The sequence below is a fragment of the Puma concolor genome, chromosome A3 (genome assembly GCF_028749965.1).
Source record: "Puma concolor isolate L17-30 chromosome A3, mPumCon1.1.hap2, whole genome shotgun sequence".
NCBI lineage: Eukaryota > Metazoa > Chordata > Mammalia > Carnivora > Felidae > Puma > Puma concolor.
The window spans coordinates 33,119,501-33,140,979 of NC_141669.1; the positions used below are offsets into that span (position 1 = coordinate 33,119,501).

The window sequence follows — 21,479 nt, forward strand, 5'->3', positions numbered from 1 at the left end:
GGTTTCGGTTAATGGAAGCACTAAGCTCTAAAGAGGCATGATTTCTAACAGCGACAAAGCAATTACTATTTTCATTTTACTAACAGAATGAGTTCAGAGTTGGGATGCCAGCGTATTGGCCAGGAAGAAAAAAAACACAAGCTTGGACTCCTTTTAGGGTAGACTCCTTGCTAGGTCCAATCCACTTGGCTCTGCTGCTTTCGTAGTGTTTTTAAAAATTGAGTCCATGGAAACCAGTTTGAAAAGATGGGTTCACTCTCCAGGCAGGCGACAAGTACGACTCTAAAGATCTGAGTCAAAACGGCCTGGCTCAGAGCAGAGAGGAATCGCAATAGGTAATATTCATATTAAGTGAAAATAATACCCTGGCATTGTTCTAATGTTCATAGACCATATCCATCATGGGGGTGAGCAAGGGTGGGGTTGGGCTCGAGACTAGGTTTGGACCCATGTATCTTGTATAGTTCCCAACTCCACCTAGTATTTGAATGGTGACGTGACTTATGACATTGATAGTGATTTGTCTCCCCTTCCCCAACTGCTTGTTTGCCTCTAGAGACTATAAGTGGATGGCAAGAGTTGAATACTGATGTTCCTAAATCCTATGTCTCAATAATTATGTTTTCTTTAAGGCTTTGCCATAGAGATCTTGGCTTCAGAATTGGCATTTAAAAGCATCTCTATGGGTGTTTAAAGTTTTAAATTTTTAATTTTTTCAAGGTGATAAGCAGATTTAGTCCATTTTGAAAGTGAGTGCAACCCTTTTAGCTTTCTCTCATCATCTGCAGTTGTTTCTGAAAGATGTGCCATAGAGATTGAGTCAGAAGTATGAAAAGGGGCATAGAAGCAGAGTCGTTGATACAACCCTACTGCTCATGGCTTCTTTGGGTGCTAGATTTTTTTCTCAACAAAATGAAACCAGTTGTTGGGAAAATTCCCAATCTATTTTGATGAGAAAGATACTCATTTTTTAAAATGTAAATCTATGCAGGATCTGTGAAGACAACCTGAGAACTTCAAGAATATTTTAAGCCACTTGCATACATTTACCATAGGATCATCTGTCTCTAAGAAGGTTCGAAGTGTCAAATTTCCTAAGGGATTACTAATGGCAGCAAAAGTCTTGTTGTTCTTAAGAGTTTTAGACTAAAACTCAAAGATAATATTTTCCTACAAAATGTAACAATAGGAGAGCTAATAAAAATGACTTTCAGTTTTTGCATGATGTTATCCTTTGCTTAGATCCAATACCGCAAAAATTTTGTTGAAATAGCAATAAGATAAAGTCCTTCCAGTATTTCTAATATTGGGACAATAAGTGTCCCAAATAAGGTCCGGTATGTAATGAAGCAGTTGGTTAAATAGGCTCCAGTGACCTGATGTCAATATTACTACCCCTCTCTGTACCCACTCCTTACCCTGACTGGACCCCTTGGAGAAATCTCATGTACTGGTTGGTTGAAATGGTTAGTTTGTCTGTTAGTAAGATCTTGGAGGGAAAATGCTAGTCACAACACAGCCAGCGTATGTGCAAGTTGACGGTTGCTTGAGTGAAAATATCTTAGTTAAATTACAGCTAGTGGAAGATCTACATGGTTGTAGATGATTAGGTTTTTGTGGCAGAACTGGGTAGGAGTCTCATTCATGCTTTCCTATTGTGCCAAAACATATTTCTAGAAAATGTCAAGTGATGTATGGGAGTCTGCCTGCTCAGTGCTATGTTTCCAGGGAAAATATAAAATCTCATTCTTTTAATCCCTCAGGATTTGACCTAGATGAGCATAATTTTTTTCAAGAGCTGTTTTCAACACCCTCCAAATAACAGAGGGTAATTGGAAAAGTCAGAAAGGTGCTCTAATCGATCCTAAAGACTGTCTATCAAAAATGCTTGCTAAATGAAGGGAAGAAAAGTGAATTTCTTTCTTTTAAAGATCTACTCCTGTTTTTAGAAGGATATATATGATTAACATTCTAGGCAGCTTTCAAACAACTTTGAATTTGCATCTTTAGCAAAAAAAGAAAAGAATCAGGAAAACATTTCTTTCTGTATCTCTCTCCCTGTTTTCATTTATAAAAATTTTTAAAAATCTTTATTTTTGAGAGAGAGAGGGAGACACAGAATCTGAAGCAGGCTCCAGGCTCTGAGCTGTCAGCACAGAGCCCAACGTGGGGCTTGAACCCACAAGCTGTGAGATCATGACCTGAGCCGAAGTCGGACGCTTAAGCGACTGAGCCCCCCAGGAGCCCCCTCCCTTTTCTCATTTATAAAAGATTCTGATAAAAATGAACACTAACCTGACACGGGCTTTTAGGGTAATCTTAGACATCCAAAAACATAGTTCAAGTTATCTGACATACGTTGTGTGTTTTTGTATTTATATATATCTCTCTATACTCTAGGGAGAGATGGGACAGAGGAGATTTAATGCTGAAATTGTGTCTGATTCATATCGAATTAATCTTCAAACCACCATTTCAAATGTTTTTTTACACTGGTTGAAATGGCAACTTTTGGTAGGAAAAAAAGATTGAAAACAACTCTTTTATTTGCATGAAAAGGCCAGTGTTTCAGAAGCCTTTCAACTACTGATAGGTCTGTTTGAGCTTTATTGTTTATTTGGGTTAGACTCAAGCTCAATAGCTCATCTGATGATTATTTAAAATATTAAAATTCTGAAATGTTAACATCAAAATGAAATCAGCCTTTTAAAAATTAAATTGTCAAATTCTGAAATGTAGAAACTTCCTGCCCTCCCCCTCCCCCCCAAAAAAGAGGGAAATTATTGAAGGCATTTTTATGAGACACCTGTATAGACCCAGTGTATTCCATAAAATAACTCGATAATATGGAAAAGGCTGCCCAAAGCATACTTTTTGGGGGTTGCCAAAGCCAGAAGTTATGTATGCCCAGCTTTGATTTCCATATAAAAACAATACAAGCTGAAATTGTCCTGTTTTGGGAAACTGGAAATTTATCTTCCTTAAAGTTAATGACTTTCAAATATTTTAGACAAGAACAGTGATGAAATCTTACCTACACATTTTATTCGTGCTAAATTCTCTCATTTTTAAGTACGTTCTGTCAACTAATTAACTTTCACCTAAAACATTATTTTATCCATATTACTCACTTATTGAACATTAGAATGTAAAATCTCGAGATTTCTTCTTTGGAGCATTTTTCCAAGTTTAATGGTAAATATAAGAAGGCAGAGAAATGTACCTATAGAGAAAATTAAACTATTTTTCTCAGAACTAGCTATCTGGGTCATATAACTTTTATCTTAAATATTTATACAGTTGATTTTTTAAGTGAAATATTTTGAAAAGTGGTTATATATTTGGTTATTAGAATTGTTCCTTCCACTTGGAAAGAATGGAAACTTCATATTAGAAGATAGGTCAAAACAAATGGTATCACATTTTTAAGAAAGCTCTCCCTAGAGAATTTATCTCTTGTCCTACCATGTGGCTTCAAGAAGGGTCTGACAAAAAGTTCTGTAAATTAAGTGGGTTATTTCAACTTGGGAATGTAGGGGAGAGGTCTTTGGAAATCTCTGGACCAGATCCTTCTTGGTGGGTAAACAGCTTCCAGTACAGAGGGCTGCCTAAGAATTCCAGTACATTAATTCCCCTGTCACCCCCAGTACACTCCTGGATTTGGCTAGGTAGATTTGTCTTTGCAGCCAACAAATAAGGAGAGCTGGGCTGTGCATTAACTATCAAAATCGACTCAGTAACACTGAAGTTAGCTAATTTCTTTTTTGGTGTGTTTGGTTATTGTGAAATTTTACTATCCTTTACATGCCAGGAATATAATACCCACAGAGAAACTTTTTTACCCAAATTTTTGGGGAGGCATGAAAGCTATACGTTAGGGTTTTCTGGGTTTACATGCTTCACTTTTGTAGAAACTTTCACAAGAGTTGAGTGTGTGTGTGTGTGTGTGTGTTGGGGGTGAGCTCCTTAATTCTCATCCATACCTACATATTTTGATAGAATAAAAAACTAGGTAGAAGACACTGAAGAATGAAAAATTCAAAAGGAAATAAAATCAATAATACTGTTGCAGTATATAGCTGTAGGGTATAATCTGTCCCAAACATTTATAGAGATACCTATTGTAATGATTGTTTTCGAAGTAGAATGCCATTATATTGGTTTCTTCCTATGGTAAATTCACTTTCAGAAAAACATGCCCAGAGGACTTTATCATGAGCCTCTCCCTATTGCTGAGAGGTAATAGTGAGCAGTACTAAGGATGATGAAATATGATGGGAATAGCCTTGTAAGAAATACGAAGGTTTGGAATTAGGGAAAAGAAAGACTAAGATTGCATATTTCCAAGGGAACACCTCTCTGGATCTTTGATAAAGGTTAGGACAGCCTGATTCTAAAGAATGTGAGCAGACCAAGGAGCTGTGAAGACCTGCACTGATTACAGATAAGGTGATTCTGGGCAAGCAAGTCTTCCTGTAAAGATAGGAGTCGTGGTTTTAACTACAAAGTCATATTGCCTTTTGAAGTTGTGAAGGAATGTTCTTTCCTACAAATAAATCAAAATAATAATATATACAATGACTGTTGATTTGAATGTCCCTTAGGAGATTAAATCAGAGGAAACTTGGCAAAATTGAAAATTGGTAGAGCCTCTGAGGAAATCTTTTGGGACATCTTGGCAGGCAGGGAAAAAGTCACAGAAAGCTACTCACCAGTTCTTGTGGGCTGGAAAGCTTAAGTGCTCTCTCTCGGGAGACCCAACGCTCAGTGGTTGTTCCTTCTATAGGTAAGACATCTCTGCCTTGGGAGATGATTAACCATGGCCTGATTAAGCTCCAAAAATGAAATATCTAACTGTTGGAATTGTTTCCCCTTCCTTTGTCATCCTTGTAGGTGGAATACCATTTGGACCACACAACACTTTAAATGTGCTGGGTGGAAGACCATGAACATGGCTAGAAGTGATAGGAACATAATATTGAAAAGAAGAGTAAAAGTGCCGTCCATTAACAAAAATCTGTAGGTAGATCTGAAGGAAAGCTAATACATGCACTCATAACAGCATCTTTTTAAGAAAAATATGATTGTGTAAAGCTCTTCTGCCTAGTGCACTCGTTTATCCATTAAAATGCTCAATTTTGCCCATAGCTAGAATGCTTTCAAGTGATTACTGTAACAAAAGCTGTGAATGCCAGGTGTAGGTCTGGATGAGATCTAAGGTGGTGCATTGTCAATCACGAAATGGCCATTATATAGTTATGAAACTAGATGCAAAACTTGCTCTGAATGCAACTGCCCAAGATCAGAGACAGAAAAGCAGAATCAAAAGAGACACTCAACATCATGAGCCAGGAAATGCTTTTTAGAAGAAGTCTTAAAGGGGCTGACTTATATTCTTGAGGAGGTAAAGTTTTGACAGTGTTTGAGAATGGAGGGCTTCATCATCTACCGGAGGAAATTTTTTTCTAATTCCTTCCACAAAGTTCTCAGATATGCGTAGAACAGACCAGTCAGATTGACAGATCAGTATCAGGGTTCCTGGGTTGTGGAATCAACAATGAATTTCCCTGTGTGGAAAAGGCAATGTGCTTCTTTTAACTGAGACCACTGGGGGAAAGATGCTGTGTTAGGGATTCTCATTGCAAATGAGATCCACCTATCAGAATGCCTGCAAGGTGGTTTAAAAGAGCAAATTTTATAATTTTTTCTTTGAAAAGCAAGAAGAAAATGTGTGTGCTATATAGAAAGCAAAGCTCTCAAATCTTTACTGGTGGTAGGCTTGAATCATGTTTGAAAGAAAATTATCTTCTAAGAGGTTGAGAAGCATTGAGCCAAGGCATTTCCTTGAAGGGTAAACAGTCAAGACTACTCTGGTCATTGAATTACTCTTTGTTATTTAAAGAAATAAATATCGGCTGCTCATTTTGTGTTATACCAAAGATTGGTAACTGGGAGACATTAATTGCTGATCCAAGAAAATACTTAAATTATACCTTATTTCCTTCACATGTGAAAGTGTGCCACATTATATACGGACATAATGAGGAATTCTAAAGCAAATTTGAAAGACTATCAGATGAATATCATTTACATGAACACAGTGGATTCTATTGTAAGAACTAAATCCACTGATAATTTATGTGGGCTTGCAAATAAGTACAAACTAGAGGTCACGTTTTTCCCCCTGCAAATGCTTATTTCTGGTGTCACCTCTTCCTATATTATTGATTGTATGACACATAAAGTCACTAGCATGTAATTAGTCAGAAATTAATGCAAGGAAGTTCTATTAGGGATCAAGAGGAATATAATATATCGATACCAGAAGACTATCGCTTGGACCAGTTTTATCAGAACTGATTTATTAGCTACAATATTCTAACAAGTGGTTGGATGTGTAACTGTTTATGGGTTAATGTTCTTGGATGCAGAAAGGAGGCAGATAAAGGGTGCTAAAAGATGTAAAAAAATTAGTGAAATGGAGAAACATCCAACATTTATCTCCGTACCATCAGATAGATACATATTCTGACACTGTGCTCTCTTGGGACATTAAAAAGGAAATACTATATGACCAAAGGGTTGACATTTGCAAGAGTCTGAATACTGGGTATCTATTGTCTGTCTTTTGGATGAGGATACCAATTGCACAATAATACCTTTTTGGTCTTTATTTCTTCAAAACATGAAAACAAAAATGAAGTAGATGACAATGAGAGAAAACATTCCATACAGAATATGCTGTATCACTAGTGATTAAGTCAGAAACAATTAGAAACTTTATTTGTGCCAATAACGTGTACCATTTATAAGGAACAGCACAATTAGTGCACTTCCCCCCTAAAGCTGTGCACAATACACACAAAATAAAATGAAATTTTACACAACTACAATTATTAACAACCCTGAACAATCAGAATCATATTTTCCCTATAACATGAAACTTTAAAAAGCAAACAAACCAAAAAGCTTTGAAATTAAAATTCAGTGGCAAGAATTTCTGAAAGTCCTCTGTGAAAATCTGCGGGATTATTGACGTTCCAAATATGGCTAAAATTGAGTGCAAAAATCTAATATTTAAACAACTCATGTCCTTTGACTATATTTACTTGGTGTTTCTAGGCTAGCTTTCCATTTACTAAATCTTAAAAAAAAATGGGTTAGAATGTGCCCCCAAAAGAGGCCACCAGTTTTGGACCACGGCCTGCTGGGGTGAGTCTCCTGGAGATATGAGGAACAGTAGAGGTGTGGGGCATAGAAAAGTACTGTTGTCCAACAAAGATAAAAACTGGGATTAATTGGACCCGTTCAGTCCTCTCGATCACCAACATGATTGCCTTTCTTGGCTTACAATGGGGAGATGTACAGATCTGCAAGATTGGCCAAGGATACATAGGATGCTTCCTCTAACCTGTGCTTTATCTCTTAAGTTAAAATCTTAGATATTTGGACAATTGTATTTGTACAGTTTCAGTGTGTTTATGTTAAGAGTTTTATAATTGTTTTTTCCCTGCAAGATAAAACTGTTTTCATATGGCTGTGATCACTTACCCACCGAGAGAGCAATCACATTAGCTGTGAGCCCACTGAGGGCAGGGATCTGGGCTGTCTTGTTCATGGTTTAGTCCCCAAGAGTAGCACAGTACCTGGTATATTGAGTAGTAACCAGCATTTAATTATTCATTCAGTCACTGGATGTTTATGAAATGATGAGTGATCATGATTAATGAGTGGAAGAAGAGAAAGTAACTCTGAACAGCTTTTATCTCTTAAGTATCTTTGAATCGATACAGAGGGCCAGTGGTGTCTCTGGCCTGGGATGCTCTATAGAGAAGTCTCTGAGACAGGACCAAAGTCATTGCATTTTGCCTCCTTACTAGACTCACTACTTTGGAATGTTGGGTTTATCCATGCTCTTTGGTATTCTAAAATAGAGCCATTCCTTTTCCAGGGTTAAAAACCTCCCAGTGCAATCCTCCTGGGAGGCACTAATCTCATTAAATTGCTTCCTCCTTAGTCACAAGTACAGAAGATGCACTTTTAAAGGCCCATTCGTCTCCCTGGCTTCATTCCTACTCAGGAACTGCAGGTACAATCAGAGGAGTCTGGATGTTGAAAGTAACAGGGCTCAAAATAGCCTTTTACATTAAAAAAAAAAAAAAAATGAACAAACCACTATCTACCATCTGTCCCAGACAGAGCAGAAGTGAAATAAATACTTTGGGGGCAGGGCAGGGGTGGGTGTCAGGGAGGTGGAGGCTCTCAAAGCCTGGGCACATCGAATCTGGCCACTGCTCTACACCTTTCTCCTTCGCCCTCCTGAATCATCAAGAGGTGATTCTTTAGAGGCCTCTGGTGTATTCCACGTGGCTAATTTTCCATGAAGATAGTTGGTAGTTTGCCTGCTGTCCTCTCAGTAGCTTTAACTTCCCAACGAACTGTTATTGCTTCTTAGAAACGAATGTGCAAGTCCATGAACAATAAGCCATTTTCTCCTTTTATCCCTAGTAAAATCAAACTCACAACACAAACGTTACAACTCAGGTGAAAAGGAGACTCACTTATATCTTCAATGTCCAGTCAACGTTGCTGAATGGGAGAACAGTATGCGCTATACTCTACTATATACAGATACGCTTATTTTGTTTTTCATCCATGCACTGTGTAACAGGTATCACGACAACATTCCCCAACAGGCACACGAAGAAGGAGCAAATGTTCAGTCATGACTGGAACAGGATTGTGCAAGCCATGGATACTTTCAAAAATAAAGCTGACACATGATCCCAGGCAACAGCGAACATGGGACTGGGACACACATGATGCAAATGGAAAACGATGATGTGCTTTTTTGAATGGGGTTATTCCTGTTTGCTTGAGAGATGGTGGGCAGGAGGAGGAGGATTGGGATGGGGGACCTGGGGGTTAGCCAGGCTGGAAAATCAGAATAAGGGCCTTGCTAATCATAGTCCAGACCTGAAGAGATAAGAAGTAAATGATTTTGCACGTTCTTGGGAATCTAGGCACGTTATTCCTGTACCTGTTAAACAAGACTGTCAGGCATCATATCTTTAAATGTCAGACTGTATCTAGAGCCCTCACTTCTCCTGGCTCCATTCAAGCGCCCATGCTTCTTCTTGGAGGCAGCTTTATCTCTGCTCATGTCCCAGAGAGAAGCACGAAATTTAGTGATCGAGCGAAGACCTGCCTCCTCTTCAGCGCCCATGTCCTTTCTGAATCCCAAATAATTTGTCAAGTGTTTGGAAGAGAGGGCAATTGTAACGATTTAAATTTTTACCAAAAACCCATTTGCACTTAGATTGGTCATCACCTCCCGCAAGGGAAACAGAAACGTTGACCCTCCCAACAAAATAATACAAAATAAAAGTCAAACGTCAGCCACCTCCCAGCCCCCACCAAAAACAAGCGGAAACAGAAAACAAATCAAAGACTTAATGATTTATGAACCTGGAGAGAACACAGTCCTTCTAGGCTGAGCTGCAAAGATGCCCCTGCCTCCGTGCCTCGTTCAAAGTGGCGATGCCCCCTGGGAATAAGAGGTGATGGTTTCTCACTTCCGCCCTAGTACAGAGTATGCTCTTGAAGCTGGGTTCCATCAGCAGGTAAGTGAACATGACAAATGTCAGTTTCCTCTGTTCATTATACATAATATTTTATGTATATATTTATATACGTATATATATATATAAATTTACTATATCTGATTGTTCCTTTAGAAGCCTTTTATGTGGCAGTAGGCCTCCAGGGAGGAGAAGAAAATGTACAAGAGCCATAGGAGCACGAAGAGGCAGGATGTGAGGAGCTTGGCAGTCCGGGGCCCACCCAGCTCACCTCCGATCTCCGGCCTTCGCCGATACAGCAGCACCCCCACATTGATGAAAGCAAAAATGGTGAAGAGAGTGACAGAGAAAGCTAGCGTGCCAGGGGACACTTTGAACTGTTCCCCGTTGGCTGCGTGGTAGATGGCAGCGATGGACCAGGCCACGCCGATTCCCAGGAAGACGTTCACCGCGTTGCTGCCAGTGACGTTACCTATGGATGCATCTGCGTACTGGTCCTGGGTGGCGGCCACTTTGCTTGCAAACGTATCTGTGGAGGAAGAAAAAAAAGGCAGTGACACTCAATATTTTAGGTCCGTGGAGTACTGGAAGCTTCCGCGATGTACTCTAGGGTCAAATCCCCTGATGGAAACCTCGTGACCAGGAGGAGGTTTTCCTCTTCTCTGGAGTTCCCCTCCTGTGGTCAGAACAATGGGATCTAGACATCAGAAGTCAAATGTTTGGTGTTGGCTGTGTTACCAGATGATCTTGGGTCAATTTCTTTGCCCACAGGTAGCACAGTTCTTTGTGAAACTGAGCTTGCAGGGCAGCATTTTTCAGAGTGATCATGACCCGTCTACGTTAGAATCACGTGGGGTCCTCAAGCGTGAATGGTACACGGTTCCATCCAGCTGGGCTGCATCAGAATCACCGGGGCCCAGGAATCTGCTTTAACAACATCCCAAGAGATTATACGTCACTAAAGCTTGTGAATGGCTATTGGAGGGAATTGCTAAAAGGTTCTGTATCGACAACTCTAGGTTACAGATGAGGAAGCTAAGGTATCAGGAGATCTTTCCAAAGATTCAAGAGCAAATCCTCAGTGGAACTGAAGCTAATTGAATCATAATAATAGCTGGCATTGGCCTAGAGCCTTAGGAATAGGAAGGCCGACTCACCTACATTACTGCACTGATTGTGACAATTCTATGAGGGGGCACACTTTATAGGTGAGGACACTGGGCTTCTGGACAATACGTGATGGGTGCAACATCACGCAACAAGGGAGAAGCCATCTCGGGGCTTGCGCTGGGACCTCCCGCCGTCACTGCAAGTACTTGTTCACTGCAGGCAGCATCGTACCTTTCACTATGCCATGCGTACCAGTGGCCATTCTCAAAGCTTTGTTCGCCAGTAATCCCGAGTTCATCTTCTTCTGAAGATAGGAAAATCGTGGTCCATACAAGGAGTAGGACAAGTGACTGATATTCGCGATGAGTAGAGCATAGGGCATGTTTGTGCCATCAAATCCTGTCGTCACAACTGAATGTGTGACCCCAGGTGGATTACTTAATTTCTCAAGCCTCAATTTTCCAATCTGTGAAATGGGGATAGTGACACTCACCTCAGGGTGCTGTTGAAATGCTATAGGTAAAATGCTTCTCTATCTTGGTAGAAAGTAAGAGTAGCTCTTTTTGTTCTTTTGCAAAGACCATGTGGGTAAAGCTGGCTGATCAGTTTACTAAAAGTTGAGGCAGGATCTGAAATCGCTCCTTTCTTTAAGCACATAAACAGAACTTGCAGGATACTCGGTTTCTTTTCTGTTCAGCTCCCTTGTTAGTATCGAAGTCCTCTCAGTTACCTTGGCAGAATACCTTGCATAGTAGGCTTATAGAAGACATGAATAACTGTGAGATTGAACTCCTATTTGCAAGAGCCAGTAACAGCAGGTGTGATATTACTGTAAGGTGCCGCGTCATCTACTCTGGTCCTCCGGAGGTTCCTGGGATGCTCTGGGCAGGCATGGACTTGTGGGATATCTGGATCACTTTCTCCCCTCTTTTGCTACCCTGTTGCCACCATCCTCCTCCTGTAGATCTCCAAGGGGGATGGTACATCAAGCGTGCAAGCTTCTATCAACCTGTAGATTTTTGTGCTTTACTCTGGGTGAGTTGGTTATTTAGGTTGCTCAGAGGATAGTTCCCGGCAGCATCCCTTTCTTTTTTGAAAGGAAGTCAACATGGAGGGCCCATCTCATTAATCTTGACCTTTCTGGTAGAAAGCAGGTTTTACTTAGTTTTATAATTAGACAAACGCTGCCTGCTCTGTACCAGGCACTATCCTACATGTTACACGCGGATTCTCATTCAACCTTCTTAGCCTTAAAGATTTTATGGTTTGGGAACACCTCTTGGACATGTCAGTAGAACAAGGATTTTTAAACCAAATTGTTATAACTTCAGAGCCCATTCTCCGTACACCCTGCACTGTCCCTCCCAGAAAGGCTAAAGTTTCCCTTCCTCATTTCAGATGGCCCTGTCCCTTCCCCTCAGAAACTCTGAAACTGGTTATCCCAGAATGCTCTTTCCTGTCTCAGAGCAAAGGCTGCAGGAGGGGTAGGCGGTTTGCTCAGCCACCCGCCTGTATTTGAGCCGCTTTGTGTATTCAGATCACACACCGCAGCCCCATCAGGACTATCATGGAGACTGGCGAGTGAAAGCCAAGCGAGGCAGATCTTAATGGTCTCTTGCACTTCATCATTAAGAGTTATTAGGAGCTGCAGCCTCCACAAAATGAAGTCGTTTTGCTTTTCTCTTTCAAGGACAGAGGGCTGAGCAGGGGAAAGTGAAGGCAAAGAGTGGAAGGCAAGGGAAAGTAGCTCATGGCTCAGCTGCTTCGGAGGAACACTTGAGATGTTCTGTGCTGACATGGCTGTTGGCACCAGCTGGTGGTGAACAGATGGCTGTGTTAGGCTGGGCCCAACAAGGTAGGGGATGGATCCCTCCCCGTGCTGCAGGGGCAGGCGACCTGGCACTCACACCTGCTGACCTCCCCACCTCCCCACCTCCCCTGGCCTGTGGCACATGGCACACAGGACTTCCTGGGTGCCCCATCTCCACTCCAACCCTACGCTTTTCTGGAGGCTTCTGCCACTGTGCCAGAAGGGGATGAGGCATAAAATCAAAGATTCCCTGGGTCCAGGGACCCTGAACACCCAGACCAGTCCTTTTGCCTGAAAGACGTCCCTGGGTCTGCAGGGATGTCTCCCTCCCTTGTTTTTCAATAGCCTATTGTGAATACTGAATTGGAGTTCTTGTAACAACAGGTTCCTGTTTTTTCAAATGCCTTTCTCTGGATTCCCTACAAGATGAGTAGTGGAAGTAATTAGCTAATCAAAACAGTGAAACCTGTTTGGGGCCTATTTGAGTCTCGTAGGTTTTATTTACCTGGGTTATCCATCAGGCCTTTTATCTGCTTTAATTCAAAAGCTATGTAAAAATTACAGAGACACATGCAAACCCAGACCAGTAACCTTACCTCCATCAGAGACGACTCTGTTTTCCAAATAAAGTGTGATGGGATCTCCCCAAATTGCCTTCTGTCACTGCTCTGCTGCTTAGTGCAAAGAGCAACGCATCACCATACGTTAGACTGCCAAGCCTTACCCTGGACGCTAAGCTCATACCCTGCTTATGGCTGAGCAAGGCAAAGCCACTCAAATGCCATTCCCCAAAGTAAAATCCAAGAAATAACTACCGCTGTGGTCTCAGAGGGGTTGTAATCATATTCAGAACTTGGCCCATTTAACAAACACATGCATCAGGTTTCCCATGTGATTGGCACAAACTAAGACATGTTGATAATTACATATATGTGTCTTCCTACCTATACAGCTTAGGTCAGATTTCTAGTAGGAATTGTTGCTTTTAACTTCACCTTGAATTCTGAGGCATTTTGGATTAGTCCTACAGTCTTAGACTTTTGGTTCTGCCTCCTGGTACCTATGACTGTAAATCAACAGGGAAGATTCAGTCGGGAGACAGTGTGGCTGGAACTAAACCATACATCACAGAGTCAGGACATCACTGTTCTCTGCAGACCTATCCTGACTCTGTATAACCTTGGCCAAGTCATCTGGTCAATGTGCACAATAGGTCGGCACATTCTCCTTTCCTCCAGGAATTGTTACCTGAATCTTGCAAACTTTACAGCGACATACAGACCAAGCCTTAAATGTCTCTTCTGTAAAAACGGATACTTATTATATTCCTGTAGGTCACACACAAGGTTTATTATCTAGAGCAAGGGTTTCATCCCAGACGATTTATTCTTGACTTTTAGCCTATTTGGGGGGCCAGCTGTTCAACCCTCAAGCACTTTGTGCCTCAGGAACTGACACCGATGGTGATTTTAATTGGAATCCAGCCTGCTTGTCAAGGCATGGTTACTTCCCCAGCACCTGTGAATTACAGTATAAGAGACAGACCAGGGGGTACAGAGCTTCATGATATAGTAGTGAGAGAAGCTCATTAAGGAGACAATCGTAGGTCTTATGTGCGTTGTTGGATAAGACACTTCACTTTTTTTTTAGTTCTAGTTTCTTCATCTAAAATAAAAAATTTAGAAGATCTCTAAGACTATCCCTAAGTTTACTGTTTGGGTGGTGTGCAGAATACATCAAAATACTAAATTCATATGTATGATTTTGCTGTGTTCTTTTTTGTAGGAGTTTGTACATGAGCACCCATCTTCATTAGAACCGATCAATCTCATTTTAAAGAATGGCCTAAATGAAACATTCAAAGATCCTAGAAGAAAGGTCTCTAGACCCAAAGATATTGCCATTGATCAAATTGTGGCAATATTTATGAAACTAAACCACACCGCCCAGAGTCATTTGCCTTTTCAAAATAGATAAACGTTGGCAAAATTATTTACTTGAAACCCCTCTGACCAGCCAGCCATTTACATGCGTGACCCATGGTATATAAATGGTGGCAGTGACGACCTTTGCAAACTTGGTGCGTTACGTCAAGTTTGCATACCACTGGCGTGGGAAATACTGGGAGCGCCTGGTTCAAAGATCTGGGGCTCCACCCTCAACCCACTTAATCAGGCTGTCTTAGGAAAGGACACATTTTAACAAGGGCCTCACGTTATTCTTCTTTATACCAAGGTTTGAGAACCATGGCTCTGAGCCAGGGAAATGGCTGTTGCTCCAAACACCCATTGTTTGGGGGGCTTTGCTGAGAGGGATAGATGTTTCAGTTTGGGGGAAGCAGCTAATTTCTCTTGGAAACAGTGATGCCCTCCGGTCTAGTGGTGGTTTGACTCAAACACACACTTGGGTGGGTTTAATGGAGGGGCCGGGGCTGCCCCTCCAGTTCTAATGCCCTCCAACTCTTGAGTTATGCTATGTTCTTATTATTTTTAAACCTTGTTCCAGCATGGATGCTATGAAAGACCAAAGGAGGAAGGAAATTTACTTAAATTCGTAGAATTCTGGCTCCACCATTCGCCAGGTAAGAAGCTTACCTACTTCAGAGGGTTTTGAAAGAAACCCTGTTAACCTGAGCAGCACGCAGATTAGGGCCTGAGACCTCATGAGTGTTCAGCATTATTGGCTATTTTTATAACCCAGTAGCACCAGATCCTAAGAGAATAAGTGGTGGGGAATTCTGACTCAATGTGATAATTCTAAACTTTCAGGGAGTTATAACATCCTTTAAAGACTGCCTAACTTTATGATCATGTGCATTTAAAAATGAGATAAAGCGTAAAATTATTCTCAAAAATCAAAGCGATTCTTTATTTTGAAAATTCCATATAGCCTGAGTCATGGAATGGCATTGGAGCTCTTCTAGTTTTAAGGCCCTAATCTCACTAGTGACTGAAAGGCAAGCAGGCAGGCATCTATTCTCCTCTAGGCGCTTTTTGTCTTGCTTTTTTAGAATTCAGATGAAAATCATTTACATGCGAATTCTTCGGTCACTGAGGACTTTGAACAAGATTTTGTCTTTAGTTGTGACATTTACCCAAGTAAATACGAAAACCACACTGCCTCACACACGCACTCCATTGGTTCATCTCAAAAGAATCCTTGTTTGACTTTCAGGTGAAGTGCAAGAGGTCAAGGAATTACTGATGTTGATGGATTAATGACCAGTTAGGAGTTGTAAAAACAGAAAAAGGGAAGAACACTTCAATGAGATTTCTGCCCATAAAAGCTCCCTGAAAGTGTGTAAAAAAGAAATGGAGATGGTGACGTGACTTATTTTTAGAAGGGAACAGAGGTAAGTAAGCTCCAGAGGATTCGTGTTGGCACATCGGAACACCTGCTTCTACTCATTTTTATCCCCAACTGCAAACCAGAAGCACCAGGGCAACATTTGAAAAATACTAGCTTCCTAGCCCCACCCAAGCTTCTGTTTAATTTGTCTGGAGCACCAGTATTTTTTAAAGCTCCCCCAACCAGACTGAGATCCGCTAACCACTCAGAGCCTTTGTTTCTTCATCCGTGTGAGGACAATGGCACCTCCCGGATAGCGTATGGAATAGCCCTGATGCACAGATCGTCGAAAACCAGCCTTGTTTTGTTACCAAATAACTGTTTTCATTTTGATATCTTTGCAAGGGTACCTCCAGGACATTGTTTTCCTGTTTTGTATTTGAAATCCTGGGAGATTTGAAATTCAAAGAGATTAATTCTAATTAAAAGGGCAAAGTAATGGGGGTTTATTTTTCTGAGGAACACAAAGTGGAGGAGAGAATGAACACAAACCAACAGTGCTATTTGATCTGCCTTCCAAAATGTAATTTGATCCGTGCTCTCAAAAGAACATGATAATACTCCACTCTTAAACACACCCATAATGGGATGATTGTTCAGTATGATGTCCATGAAGATTCAAGAGAGGATCCAAGGTTCCCCTTCCTTATTTAAATGTCTAGCTTCATGAGGTTTGCTGAAATTTTCTCAAATCCCTGGTTCTAAATCTTTGAGGTCAACAACAACTTTTGAGCCTCTCAAAGAACTCTAAAGGTTTGTCTGAGATGGGGCTAATTCAATTCAATTCAATTCATTCTGTTCAATTCTATTCACTCCTCCCCATGCCCACTCTTGACCTTGAAAAAAGCCCCAAACCAACTAGCTGGGTGTGGAGCAAAGAAATGGTATTCTGACCTGGTTGTCTCCTGAGACTTGCATTAACATGGTCTTGGAGTGGACCAGATTATGTATGTTAAGTGGGTTTGGTACTTTCACTTTGGGGGTCCTGCTTGTCTATTTCCCCACATAAAAAGGTTCATGCAGATTATTGTGGTGGAAGTTGCAACGTGTGCCTGATAAAATAAGGGGTGCAGGGTTGACTGACTTGAGAGAAGTCTCCTGTCTCTGTTCAAGTGGTAAACAGGCAGCTTGATGATGACCATAGTATTCCATAGTTCCCACTGAGTTCATGTGAATCATTGGTTCTGCTTGGCATTGAGAGCCTTAGTAAGCAGAGGTCACTGTCCATAGTTCATTTGGTCACCTGATTCCATGTTACTCTGTGGTTAACCACTGTTGTTACTGAAGGATGCCAGTGCTGATTACTGTGGACTGCATAATGTCTCTAGTTATAGTAGGAAGGAGCCTAAGCTATGGAGTAAGACCTGGTCCTGGTCCCATTTACCATGTACTGGGTGTGTGGCCTTGGGATAACCTCTCTTTAAGACTCTGATATCTGTAAAATAGCGAAAATAAAAGTCCCTGTTTATATAGCCATAAAGATGATCAAAAGAAGCACTACAAAATGGCTCAGGATGGTGTCCGGAAGTTAGTAGGTGCACAGCGAATATTTCCTATTTCAGAATTCTTTCTTCTGGTGATAACAAAGGGAATGTTAATGATATTAACCACTTTTTATTATGGTTTCCTTCAGCTAGGTGATTTAAGGTTAATAAACCTATAGGATTTAGGGAGAATGTGTTTCTGTCTTTGATGTCCACAAATGATAGTGGTGATAAGGACAGTGATAGTTAACATTTATGAGACTCCTAGGCGAGGCTCTATATATGGCTTCCCATCAGGGCACCTGGGTGGCTCAGTCGGTTGAGTGTCTGACTTCAGCTCACAGTTCATGGGTCTGGACCCCACATCGGGCTCTGTGCTGACAGCTCAGAGCCTGGAGCCTGCTTTGGACTCTGTGTCTGTCTGTCTCTCAAAAATAAATATTAAAACAATTATATGTGGCTTCCCATGTAATCTACAAGACAATCGTATGAAGTAGGAACTTTTATTATCTTCATTTGATAGATGAGAAAATTGAATCTCTGAGTATAAGAAAGTTGGTTAAAGTTATATAGCCAATAAGAGGTGAAACTAGTATTCACAAACTAATGTGCTCCTAGCCAGAATTCATGTTCTTAACCACAAGTGCACTGTGTATTGACTGACTTTATGCATAAGAGCGTGGGGTGTTGACAAGGACTAAATAACATACCTGAAATTTGAAAATGGGCAAAGGGTTCCAAGAAAATATCCAGAAACCTTATAATGTTCACCTCTGACTATAACTACACAATACTAAAACAGCTTATCAGTTGAAAGAAAAGGATTAAAATGGTTGTACAGAGAAACATCAACCTGACTCCTTTAGAAAAATATTTGTACGGGTCAGAAACAGATTAAGAAGGGGCTATTTCCATGGATGACCCTTCATACCTTTAGGACAATATTAGAGATCACTGACAAAGTAATTTTTTCAATTCCTAAGTTCCTGGCTTCTCTTGCTATTACATTATAGTACATAAAAACAGGCTTGAAGGAACCTACTTTTAAAATAACATCAAGGTTCTGGTATTTTCAATTTTGAGCCAGAATTTTATTACTTTTATAATGAACCTTTATTAATACCAAGTCCATGAGGGTAAAACATTGTTGAGATTTAGATCAGCAGCATTTTGCTAATTTTGAAAAGGCAAAAAAAGGGCAGGTTTGGGGCTACAGCAAGTAGCTAACTGTCACTTTCCCAAGCCATTTTGTTATTAGATACAACTGGAACTCCTTGCCTCCAACACAGTCCAGGGTTGCCTTGCGTGAAACAGTCAGTGTCTTCCACCTTGCTGTTCCTTCCTTCCCCATAATCTCCCTCTGTCCCTCAACCCTCCTTGCCTTTGAAGCCTGGTTTGTTCTTCTATGCTTTGTTCTATTTCTGGAACATCTGTCTCCTGTCTGAATCTTCTCAAGTCCTGCTTTAGAGATGGTAAAGCCATAGGTGCCCCAAGCCTTGCTAGAACTACAGGTAGCTGAGTGGGACCCGACAGAAAGACTGTACTATAACTTGGAGAAAACAGAAACGCTCACTGCCACTTCCAGATAGCCCTAGTAGGTTACAAGAGAACTTCCCTTTCAGCTGGGCTATACTGGTATAACTCAAAGTCTACAGATCTAGATAATACGGTGAAGACCCCCAACATGTGCCCGTGTCCTGTGGATGGTTACCCAGTTATTTATTCCTCATAAACCTTCTTTTTTTGAGAGGGGTTGCTTTGTGCACTATGAGTTCAGGAAAGCGTGTACACTACTAAAAGTAGGCAAATAGAGTCATCTCAATAAACAGTAAAGGTCACTTTCAGTGATCAGGGCTATGGTAGTGGGATCCTAAGGGGGAAGGCATCATAATACTGCACACACAGCAGGTGCATCTCAGCAGGCGTCAGGATGAGGAGGGGGGTGAGAGTAATGAAGAGATTTCCTGGCCATCAGGGGTTTCCTGGCCTGGAATTTAGAGTTAGGAAGGTGCTCAGGACAGACCATAAAGTGGAACAAGAATCTTGAAAAACAAACTTCATCCACTATAAAACTTTTCTGAGGACGAGCTGTGAAGGGGAGAGATCTATGGGTCCTTGTTTCCTTCGAACCATTCTTGTCAGGCAATGATGGACTATATGACAAGGCCAGAATCCTCTCTAAATTCTGTATCTGTGTTATGGTAACATTATATTGTATTTACTGATAGTATATTCCATTGACTTCAACCCACAAAATTACTTCGCATGTTCATTTGTTAAGAGCTCTGTGCCCTTAACATTTCTGAGAAGGGATATAATACCCAAGCCTTCCATCGTTTGTACCTGGGCTCTTACTAGAGTTGTAATTTGGAATGCAGAGACTAGAAAGTAAGGTGTAGAGCTCCATCCAGGGTGCTAAGGATATGTGATGAGGCTGAGCTCTAATGTCATATTTTGTTCTTGTCTCTTTCCCAGGCACCTAGCACTGCTCTTGGTAGATAATTTTTAAATGACTTTTGACAAAAATTTCTTATTTTTACATCAGAGCTTTCAGAGCTCTTCCATAGATGTTCTACTATTTGTTCTTTCTGACAGTTCAGTGGGTGGGTGCATGGATGGGTGGGTGCCGTGTTGGTTTTTTTTTTTTTTTTTTTTTCAGGGGAGGAAGCTGAAGCCCCCTAGGAGGCAGAAGGAATGTGAATGCAGGGGTGGGCTTAGAATCCACATTTTGTGATTTCTGGTGCCCGGGGTCTCATGCTGGAGGCTTGTTTCCAGGATCTCTCATCAGATTCCATTCTTGCCAGATATTATCCCACGCTCTGAACCTGATGACACATCTAGATTGCCTAACTTCCAGGGCTGCTGTGGATATCAAAGAGATAATTTATACAGATGTACTTTTAAAACAATGAAGCTATGCAAATGTGGTTACTGTTGAAACACTTTTTGTGTTAAGTGCAAATGCCCTGCCCTCATGAAATCATCATTCACCACTGATGCCTTAATGTGGATCATTTGTTGGATATTCCAAAGTAATAACTAACACGGAACATTTAGATTGGGAGGGGAAGAAGTATTGGGAAGAAAAACCCAGGGAAGTTGGGTACTATCCCCTAAGAACAGATGTTGGCAGGGGTAATAAGAGAGTCACAGCTGTCAGAGAAGAAAGTAAACCACTGAAAACCTCAAAAGGGTTATGTAAAGGAATAGGTCAAGAAAAAGTAACGCTTTTTCATAATTTCTAAGGTTAGAACTGCTGGGATAAGTTTGCAGGGGGATAACCAGAGGTTTGAGTGAGTAGGTAATTTTCCAATGATTGGTGTATAAGGAGTCATACCACCCTATTAAAATACCCCTCCGTGTGTATAGTGTATACATGCTCTTGAGTCCAGGATTCCATAATCCTGTTTTATTTTCTTCTCAAGAATGTTCATCTCATTGCTATCTGAAACTTTATCCTATTTTTGTTAAGTATCTGTTTTCTTCCCCTGGGGTATGCACTTTGTGGGATTAAACATCTGTCTCGTTTATCCCTCTGTATCTACTATGTCGAATGGGGTATACTACTTGGTGGGTACTTAATATTTGTAGAACACATGAATCAAAACACATGCAAAATGGCTCTGAATCCTATGCCTTGCTACTGTATCATACTGCTTCCTTTGATCTGATGTTTAAAAAATGGTTTTAAACTTAACGTCTAATGACTCGTGTAGAGGGAAGATGTCTGGAATATTTGATGATCGAGAATGCCACATTGTCTCACACTCTGTGCTTCCTGGCATCATCTGTCAGAACACAGTTTTTTATTTTGAATATTCTCACTATTCCTCTGTAGACTGAGCTCTGGTGTAGAAGTTGTAGAAGAAAGGGCTTAATCCATACTCTCAGGAAAACAAAACTTGGTCCTGAAGTTATCAATGTCAGGTTCTTCTAGGTGGTTTGACCCTTGTCTCCCTACATGTGGAACTCTGGAAGCACAGATGGAAACAGACAAAAGGATGAGCATTTTCTGGTGTGGTCTCACGCTGGATGTTGACCCCTTTCTGAGCACCCTGACCAGCGTCTTCTAATTGGACAAGTGGGTTAGTTTAGGGCTTTTGCTTTGCCATTTTTCAGCTGTCTGAAGCATCATCATACAAAGAA

The 21,479-nt window shown here is 40.9% G+C and overlaps 1 protein-coding gene and 1 long non-coding RNA gene across 16 annotated transcripts in view; one reads left to right on the forward strand and one right to left on the reverse strand.

Annotated features, from left to right (window-relative positions):
• Positions 1 to 6,656: 6,656 nt before the first annotated feature.
• Positions 6,657 to 21,479, reverse strand: part of SLC8A1 (solute carrier family 8 member A1) — a 385,340-nt gene continuing 370,517 nt past the window's right edge. For all 15 annotated transcript variants that reach the window (XM_086700455.1, XM_086700451.1, XM_025927473.2 and 12 more), the window contains one exon: positions 6,657 to 10,110. In XM_086700455.1, the coding sequence (XP_086556581.1) occupies positions 9,734 to 10,110 (377 nt within the window). In that variant the 3' untranslated portion in view covers positions 6,657 to 9,733. The remainder of the gene's footprint in view (positions 10,111 to 21,479) is intronic.
• LOC147582349 (uncharacterized) lies at positions 11,061 to 15,853 on the forward strand. The gene is made up of 3 exons (XR_015249013.1): positions 11,061 to 11,210; positions 15,007 to 15,082; positions 15,676 to 15,853. It is a non-coding gene; the product is annotated as an uncharacterized LOC147582349 (long non-coding RNA).